At 37.9% G+C, this 10103-nt stretch overlaps 1 protein-coding gene and 1 long non-coding RNA gene across 2 annotated transcripts; both read right to left on the minus strand.

Moving 5' to 3' along the window:
• Positions 1-1385: 1385 nt before the first annotated feature.
• LOC122439260 lies at positions 1386-2626 on the minus strand. Its single transcript, XR_006268829.1, has 3 exons — positions 2549-2626; positions 2216-2300; positions 1386-1580 (listed from the first exon to the last, which is right to left on the minus strand). It is a non-coding gene; the product is annotated as an uncharacterized LOC122439260 (long non-coding RNA).
• Positions 2627-8805: 6179 nt separating this feature from the next.
• LOC122439257 (olfactory receptor 5V1-like) lies at positions 8806-9753 on the minus strand. Its single transcript, XM_043464348.1, has one exon. The coding sequence runs from the start codon at positions 9751-9753 to the stop codon at positions 8806-8808; it is 948 nt and encodes a 315-aa protein (XP_043320283.1).
• Between the last annotated feature and the right edge of the window lie 350 nt (positions 9754-10103).

Here is a 10103-nt window from a genome sequence, read left to right on the forward strand (position 1 = left end):
AGCAAACTCCAGGAGATAGTAAAGGACAGGGAAGCCTAGCAAGCTGCAGTCCTAATGGTAGGAATGTAAATTGGTACAGTCACTATGGAGAACAGTATGGAGATTCCTTGTGTGGGTGTGTTCTCAGTAGCTCAGTCGTGTCCAACTCTTTCCTTAAACTCTAAAGTTAGAACTACCATATGATTCTTTTTTACTTTCTCTTCCATCATAAGTTATTACAAAATATTGAGTATAGTTCCCTGTGCTGTATAGTGAAATCTTGTTGGTTATCTATTTTGTATATGTGCTATGCTTAGACCCCCAGTCATGTCTGAATCTTTGCGACCCTGTGAACTGTAGCCCACCACACTCCTCTGTCCATGAGAACTCTCCAAGTAAGAATACTGGAGTGGGTTGCCATGCCCTCCTCCAGGGGATCTTCCCAACCCAGGGATCAAACCCAGGTCTCCCACATTGCAGGCAGATTCTTTATCATCTGAGCCACTAGGGAAGCCCTATTTATGCTTTGATTCCAAACACCTAATTTACCCTTCCCCCTCTTCTTTGGTAACCACAGGTTTGCTTCCTATGTCTGCGAGTCTATTTCTGTTTTTAAAATAAGTTCATTTGTATAATTTTTTATACATATCATATTATATTTCTCTTTGTCTGGTTTACTTCACTTAGTATGATAATCTCTAGGTCCAGCAGTGTTGTTGCAAATGATATTATTTCATCCTTCTTATGGCTGAGTAATAAGTAGTCCACTGTATATACATAAACTACATCTTCTTTACCAATTAATCTATTGATGAGCATGTGGGGTGCTTCTGTGTTGTGACTATTGTAAATAGTGCTGCTGGGAATATCGAGGTGCATATGTCTTTGAGAATTATTTTTTACTGTAGATATATGCCCAGAATTTCTGACTCATACGGTAGTTCAATTTTTTTATTTTTTATTTTTAAGGAACGTCCATACTGTTCTCCATAGTGATTGAACCAATTTACATTCCTAGCAAGAGTGTAGGAGGGTTCTTTTTTCTCCACACTCTATGCAACATTTATCATTTGTATACTTTTGATGTTGGCCATTCTTATCACTATGAGGTGATACTTCATTGTAGTTTTGATCTGAGTTTCTCTAGTAATTAGTGGTTGAGCATTTCTTCATGTGCATTTGGCCATCTGTATGTCTTTTTGGAGAACTGTCTTTTTAGACTTTCGACCATTTTTGCTTGGTGTGTTTTCATATATATATGTGAAATAACTGCATGAGCTATTTGTATCTTTTGGAGATTAATTTATTGAGAGTCTCATCATTTGCAAACTTTTTCTCTCCCTCTATAGGACATTTTGTTGTTGTTGTTTGTTTATGGCTTCCTTTGCTGTGCAAAAGCTTTCAAGTTCAGTTACATCTTATTTGTTTACTGTTATTCTTATTTCTATTATTCCAGGAGTTGAAGCCATAAAAATATTGCCAAGAATCAGATCTCAATTCAAGATGGTGGAGTAGAAGTGCATGCACTCATCTCTCCTGCAAGAGCTCCAAAATTTGAACTAGATGTTGAACAACCATCCACAGGAAAATGCTGGAACTCACTAAAAAAAAAAAAAAAAATCATGTTCAAAGACGATGAATAAACTGCAATGAGAATGTAGGAGGGGCACAAACATGATAAAATCAAATCCCGTATACACTGGGTGAGCAATGCACAAACTGGAGAACAATAATACCAAAGAAGTTTTCCCACTGTTGTGAAGGTTCTGAGCCCCATATCAGGGTTCCCAGGCTGGGTATCTGGAAAAGAGACTAGGAATTCCCAGTGAATCTGACTTTGAAGGTCAGTGAGATTTGATTATAGGACTTCCACAGAACTGAGGGAAAGAGACTCCACTCTAGAAGAGCACAAACAAAATCTTGCATGAATCAGGACCCAAAAGAAAGGAGCAGTAACCCCACAGGAGACTAAACCAGACATACATGCTAGTGTTGGAGGGTCTCCTGTGGAGGTATGGATCAAGAATGGCCTGCCACAGGCATGGGGGCCCTGGTAGCAGCAGTCCTTGAAGGAGCCCCATGGTATAAATCCTCTTGGTGGCCACCACTAACCCCACCAAAGATCCTATAGACCCTGGAGCTGGGTAGCATAAGGTTAAGCAACTAACAGGGAGAAAGCTCAACCCCACCTATCAACAGACAATTGGATTAAAGTTTTACTGAGTGTGTCCCTTACCACTAGGGCCTAAGGAAGATCCAGTTTTTTCCACCACAAATCTCTTCCATCAGGAAGCTTGCACAAGCCCCTTAGCTTCATCCACCTGAGGGCAGACAGAAGTAAGAGAACCACAATCCCACAGCTGCTAGAATGAAAACCATTACACAGAAAGTTAGTCAAAACGAAAATGCAGAGGGTCATGTCCGAGATGAAGCGACAAAATAAACCCCCCAAAAAACAACTAAATGAAGTGGAGATAGGCAATTTTCCAGAAAAAGAATTCAGAATAATTAAAAAGGAGATAATCCAAGATCTCAAAAAAGGAATAGAGAAGACGCAGGAAATGCTTACCAAAGCTCTGGAAGAACGAAGGAACAAATAAATAGAGATGAACAATACACCAGAAGAAATCAATTTCAGAATAATTGACACAGAAGAATGGACAAGTGACCTGAAAGACAGAATGGTGAAAATTACTGCCACTAAATAGAATACAGGGAAAAAAGAATGAAAAAAAAAAATGCTGGGTTGGATGAAGCACAAGCTGGAATCAAGATTGCTGGGAGAAATATCAATAACCTCAGTTATGCAGATGACACTACCCTTATGGTAGAAAGCGAAGAGGAACTAAACAGCCTCTTGATGAAGGTGAAAGAGGAGAGTGAAAAAACTGGCTTAAAACTCAACATTCAAAAAACGAAGATCATGGCGTCTGGTCCCATCACTTCATGGCAAATAGATGCGGAAACAGTGGGAACAGTGATAGACTTTATTTTCTTGGGCTCCAAAATCACTGCAGGTGGTGACTGCAGTACTCAAAAGATGCTTGCTCCAAGATCATAGCTTGGAGGAAAAGCTATGATTAACCTAGAAGGAAAAGAAAGAAAGAGAAATCACTCAATCATGTCCGACTCTTTGCGACCCCATGGACTGTAGCCTATCAAGCTCCTCCGTCCGTGGGATTTTCCAGGCAAGAGTATTGGAGTGGGTTGCCATTTCCTTCTCCAACAGCATATTAAAAAGCAGAGACATTACTTTGCCAACAAAGGTCTGTCTAGCCAAAGTTATGGTTTTTCCAGTAGTCATGTATGAATGTGAGAGTTGGGCCATAAAGAAGGCTGAGTGCAGAAGAACTGATGCTTTCAAACTGTGCTGTTGGAGAAAACTCTTGAGAGTGAGTCCCTTGGACTGCAAGGAGATCAAACCTGTCAATACTAAAGGAAATTAGTCCTGAATATTCACTGAAAGGACTGATGCTGAGGCTGAGGCTCCAGTACTTTGGCCGCTTGATGTGAAGAGCCAACTCACTGGAAAAGACCCTGATGTTGGGAAAGGCTGAAAGGAGGAGAAGGGGATGATAAAAGGACAAGATGGTTGAATGTCATCATTGACTCAATGAACATGAGTTTTAGCAAGCTCTGGGAGATGGTGAAGGACAGGGAAACCTGGCATGCTGCAATCTATGGGGTTGCAAAGAGTAGGACATGACTGAGTGACTAAACAACAAAAACGTATATCATATCATATGCAAATAGTGACGGTTTTACTTCTTTACCAATTGGTACTGTTTTTATTTATTTTTCTAATTGCCATGGCTAGAACTTCCAAAACTATGTTGAATAAAATTAAGAGTGGACCTCCTTGCTTTATTCCTGATCTGAGATGATATGCTTTCAGCCTTTCACCACTGAATATGAAGTTAGCTGTGAGGTGTTGTCATGTGCCTGCATGCATGTGAAGTCACTTCAGTTGTGTCTGACTCTGTGCGACCCTATGGACTATAGCCTGCCAGGCTCCTCTGCCTATGGGATTTCTCAAGGCAAGAATTCTGGGGTGAATTGCCATGCCTTCTTTCAGGGGATCTTCCAGAACCAGGGAATGAACCCACTTCTCCTATGTCTCCTGCATTGGCAGGCAGGTTCTTTCCTGCTAGTACCACCTGGGAAGCCTGTACACACTTTATTATGTTGAAGTATGTTCCCTCTGTGCTTCTCAGGTGGCGCAGCGGTAAAAGATCCACTTGCCAATGCAAGAAATGCAGGATACAATCCCTGGCTCAGGAAGATCCCTTGGAGTAGGAAATGGAAATCCACTCCAATATTCTTGTCTGGAAAATTCCATGGAAAACGAAGCCTGGCAGACTCCAGTCCATAGGATGCACAGAGTCAAGCATGGCTGAGCAGTTGATCGTGAGCATGTTCCCTCTACTCTCACTTTCTGGAGAATTTTTATAATAAATGAATGTTGAATTTTACAAAAGCTTATTCTGCATCAGTTGAGATGATTTTTTTTATTCTTCAGTGTGCTAACATTGTGTGTCACACTTACTGATTTGTGCATTTGATCATGGTGATCTTTTTATGAATTTGGTTTGCTAGTACGTTGAGTAGTTTTGCATATATATTCATTATGAGATTGGCCTGATTTTCTTTTTTGTGCTATCTTTATCTGATTTTGGCATCAGGGTGATGGTGGCCTCGCAGTATGAAACTTGGGACTGCTGCTTCTGCAATTTTTCAGGAGAGTTTCAGAATGATAGGTGTTAACTCTTCTCTAAACTTTTATTAGAATTTACCTGTGAAACCATCTGGTCCTAGACTTGTTTGTTGAAAGTTTTAAAATCACAATTTAAGTTTCAGCACTTGTAATTTGTCAATTTATATTTTCTCTTTCTTACTGGTTTGGTCTTAGAAGCTTCTATCTTTCTAAGAATTTCTTGCTTTCTTTTAGGTTATCCATTTTATTGGCATGTGGCTGTTTGCAGTAGTCTCTTATGGTCTTTATATTTCTGCTGTGTCAGTTGTAACTTTTCTTTCTTCATTTTTAATTTTATTTGAGTCCTTTCCCATTTTTTCTTGATCAATTTGGCTGTAGGTTTATCAACTTTGTTTACCTTTTCAAAGAATCAGCTTTTAGTTCTAGTGATCTTTTCAGTCTCTATTTCATTTATTCCTGCTCTGATCTTTATGATCTCTTTCCTTGTACTATCTTTGGATTTTGTTTGTTCTTCTTTTTCTATTTGCTTTAGGTGTAACATTTGATTGCTCATTTGGTATTTTTGTTGTACTGCTATCAACTTCCCTCTTAGAACACGTTTGATGCCTCCCAGAAGTTTTGGCTCATCATGTTTTCATTTTGTCTCTAGATATTTTTTGACTTCCTCTTTGACTATATTGGTAATCCATTGGTTGTTTAATAGCATATTGCTTAGCCTTTGTGGTTTTGTGGAGTTTTTTGGTTTCTTTTTTCTTTTTGCATTTTTTTTTTCTTACAGTTGATTTATAATCTCAACGGTTCTTTTGGTCAGAAAAGATGCTTGATACAATTTCAATTTTCTTAAATTTACTTTTAGAGAGGAGAGGGAATAAAAAAAGATATATCCATCCCTTACTTTTATTCAAGGACAAGAAACTGTGATATATGTTCAAGAGAAAAGATATGCCTTCATCAAAGTATTGCCAGCCATAAATTTAAACAGTCCAGTACTTCCAAGCAGGGGAGAGCAATGTCATCCAGTAACTTCATCCAGTTTCAATATTTTTAAAATTAATTTATTTTTTATGGAAGGATAATTGCTTTACAGAATTTTGTTGTTTTCTGTCAAACCTCAACATGAATTAGCCATAGGTATACACATAGCCCCTCCCTTTTGAACCTCCCTCCCATCTCCCTCCCCGCCCCACCCCTCTGGGTTGATACAGAGCCCCTGTTTGAGTTTCCTGAGCCATACAGCAGATTCCTGTTGGCTACCTATTTCACACATGGTAATGTAAGTTTCCGTGTTACTCTTTCCATACACCTCACCCTCTCCTCCCCTCTCCCCATGTCCACAAGTATATTCTCTATGTCTGTTTCTCCATTGTTGCCCTATAAATAAATTCTTCAGTACCATTTTTCTAGATTCTGTATATATGTGTTAGAATATGGTATTTATCTTTCTTTCTGACTCACTTCATTCTGTATAATAGGTTCTATGTTCATCCACCTCATTAGAACTGATTCAAATGCGTTTCTTCTTATGGCTGAGTAATATTCCATTGTGTATATGTACCACAACTTCTGTATCCATTCATCTGTTGATGGACATCTAGGTTGCTTCCATGTTCTAGCTATTGTAAACAGTGCTGCAATGAATGATGGGATACATGTGTCTCTTTCAATTTTGGTTTCCTCAGGATATAAGCCTAGGAGTGGGATTGCTGGGTCATATGGTGGTTTTATTCCTAGTTTTTTTAAGGAATCTCCATACCGTCCTCCATAGTGGCCCTATCAATTTACATTCCCACTGACAGTGCAAGAGTGTTCCCTTTTCTCCACACCTTCTCCAGCATTTATTGTTTGTAGACTTTTTGATGAGGGCCCTTCTGACTGGTATGAGATGATATCTCATTGTAGTTTTGATTTGCATTTCTCTAATAATGAGTGATGTTGAGCATCTTTTCACGTATTTGTTAGCCATCCGTATGTCTTCTTTGGAGAAATGTCTCTTTAGGTCTTTCCCCCACTTTTGAATTGGGTTGTTTTTCTAGTACTGAGTTGTATGAGTTGCTTGTATATTTGGAAATTAATTCCTTGTCAGTTATTTAATTTGCTATTATTTTCTCCCATTCTGAGGGTTTTCTTTACACCTTGCTTATTGGTTTCAATATCTTGCGATTTTAAGATCTTGGGTACTATACAATTCATCCAAAATATTACAAAGGAATATAAAGACAAAGTCTAGGGTTTTGCTTGTACTTTAAGAACATTGTTTTCTTCACTTAATAAGAAGAAACTCAAATTACAATTTTTTGTTAAATGAGCATAGAAAATTCTGGAACTTTTTTCGCTTTTTAAAAAATTTTCAACAACTGTTTCCACTATTGGTTAAAGTCTGATTCACGGCAAATTGATGAGAGACCCATTGTTTTCAACAGGATAGAAATTGTTTCCAGATTTACTAACAGAGATATAACCCCAGTATCTTTAAACAATATTATGCTCAAGTAAGTGGCAAAATATAAAATAAATATTTGGTTATCTGATTGTAAAATGAACAACTTGTTGAATTCTCAATGTTTTATTCAATTTTAAATGAGTATCTTAACAAATCCTATGCATTCTGTTGCTATATGATGAAAACTTTGTTATTTCATACCACATGTAAACTTGGAGATATAGAATAAAATGAGGAATAAGAAACAAAACAAGCCTCAAATTTATAATGGTTAAGTAATTTATTACTTCATTTCTTATTTCAGGTATGCATGAATTTTCTCACTTGTTCTAAAATTAAGTAACATATAGTTGACCCACCACAAATATTAACAGCCTTGTATGTTGTGGAAGATGTATATCAGGTCATTGCTGAATCTTAAAAAATGTAATTAATTCCAAACAATGTTATCTCAATGTGTTTTACTCTATTTCATGCGGCATAAATACAAATAATCAGGCTATATTTGGCATAATTTTGAAAATGACTAAGAAATCAATGACAATCCAGAGGCGGAAGTGATACATGTTTTTGAGTTATGTAAGACTATCTTATTAGTGATGCTATCACATAACTTAGTGATTAATAGAAAGACAGAATCCAGATAAGAGAAAACTAGAAGACACTTATGTGACAGAGTGAAAAGAGAATCAGAAATGCAGAGATTTTGTGACATACTAATTGTGATCACCAGACTGGAGACTAAATTTCAAAAGCTCTCAGGTTATCCAGGATAGGGAAAATTACTAAGAAAATTATACATGACTTCTGATTTTAAAGCAGTAGGAAATACTCCTACTCTACATGTGACAAGAAAAGGGAATGCACTGAAAATGATGTGCTATCTACAGTCAGAAACTATAGCTCTCTAGGCAAATGGAATAAAAGTACTGGAATTTAAGGCAAAGCAAAGTCTAGTTTCATGAATTTCAGTCTAAGTAGCAGAGTAAAATTTATAATAAAATACAAGGTAGCTAATAGATGTGCTTGTGTGTGTGTCTGTGTGTCTATGTAAATGACCATGTTGATGCTAAGATGAGAATAATACAGTGAGCTGAATTAAATATCTAAATCAGAGACAGAAAAAACTAAGTGCACTCCTAGAAGGCACAGGCAGAACTGAGAATGGAAAGGCTCATGGGAAAACACAGAGAAACAGAGAAATACAGAATAAGTGGAAGCTACAATTGAAGAGGAGGAAGAATGAAATGAAAACACTAAGGATAAATGTCATAAGTAGTCTATCAAATAAAATAAAGAAGCATAGGTACCATTTATACATAAATATAGATTCAAAAAAGATAAAAATATAATATATAGATATGAATATGGTAATAGATCTAAGTTAACTTAGACAGGTTCAGTTTATACCTGTTACATGAGTGTAATTGTTAACAGTTCCCTGCTTCCTTTCAGAAAATATCAACTTTTGGATGATAAAATTAACGTTTCTAGTTCATGAAGATAGTGACTTATAGACAGACATAACTAATGTTATACATATATATGTATAAAAATTTCTATATGTAGACAAGTTTGCATTCCATATACACTCACCTTAATTGAAAATTATTCTATGAATTATTTCTATGAAATCATCATAAATTGAGCTTTGAGTCATTTGCTTTGAATATTATACTTGCAGTGAATATACTCTATGACATAAGACCCTTCTGAGTGCTCCTTTCACTTCTGTATTTCTCAAGCTGTAGATCATGGGGTTTAACATTGGTGTAATAATTCCATATAACATGGAAATGAGTCTATCTCTTTCTGGGAAGTGTTGACTGGAATAGGGGCGTACATAGGTAAATACGGTCGTGCCACCAAATAAACAGACCACCAGAAGGTGGGAAGCACATGTGGAAAAGGCTTTATGCTTCCCCCCTGTGGACTGAATCTTTAGGATGGTAGATACAATGTAGAAGTATGAGAAGAAAGTGACCAGAAAGGAGCTGATCCCCAAGATACCTCCTTCCACTAAAACAAGCATTTCTGCCACATAGGTGGATGAGCATGAGAGGACCAGTACTGGTGGGATGTCACAGTAGTACTGGTTAACTTGGTTGGACTTGCAGAAAGAAAGGTGGAATGTGAACACTGTATGAAGGAGGGAATTGAGAAATCCTGTTACCCAAGTCCCAGCAGTCAGCTGAACACATCGAACCTTGGTAATGATGAGAGTGTAACGAAGAGGGAAACAGATGGCCACATACCTGTCATAAGCCATGACAGAGAGAAGGAAGACTTCAGTTCCCACAAGGGCCACCAGAAAATAAAGTTGCAAAGCACACCCAATGTAGGAAATGCTGTGCTTCTCAGTCAAGAGGTTCTCCAGCATCTTGGGGACAGTAACTGATGGGCAGAATATGTCTAAGAGGGACAGATTTGCCAAAAAGTAATACATGGGTGTATGCAGTTTTTTCTCAGTTCCAATGGCCAAGAGAATGGCCCCATTTCCCCCCACGGTGACCTGATAGATGATGGTAAAGACCACAAAGAGAGGGTAGCGCACCTCGGGGCGATCAGAAAGCCCTATGAGGATAAAATGAGTCACTGTGGTTTGATTGTAGGCATCCATCTCCTCTGTCTACAGTGGTCTTTCTGGAGGAAATGTAACAAACAAAAACAGATTAAAGCGAAAAGCCAAAGAGGTAAGCAATGAGAAATTCTTACATGATAGTTGGTGAGTAGTTGTGGGTAATATTAAAATTATATCTTATTTAGAGATTTTGATTATTATGTGTGTGCATTCAGGCGAGCCCAACTCTTTGAGATGCTATGGACTGTAGCCCCTCAGGCTCCTCTATCCATGGGGTTCTCCAGGCAAGAATACTGGAATGAGTTGCCACGCCCTCCTCCACGGGATCTTCCAGATCCAGGGATCAAACCCACATCTCTCATGGCTCCTGTATTGCAGGTGGATTCTTT

The sequence above is a fragment of the Cervus canadensis genome, chromosome 4, assembly GCF_019320065.1.
Source record: "Cervus canadensis isolate Bull #8, Minnesota chromosome 4, ASM1932006v1, whole genome shotgun sequence".
Lineage (NCBI taxonomy): Eukaryota > Metazoa > Chordata > Mammalia > Artiodactyla > Cervidae > Cervus > Cervus canadensis.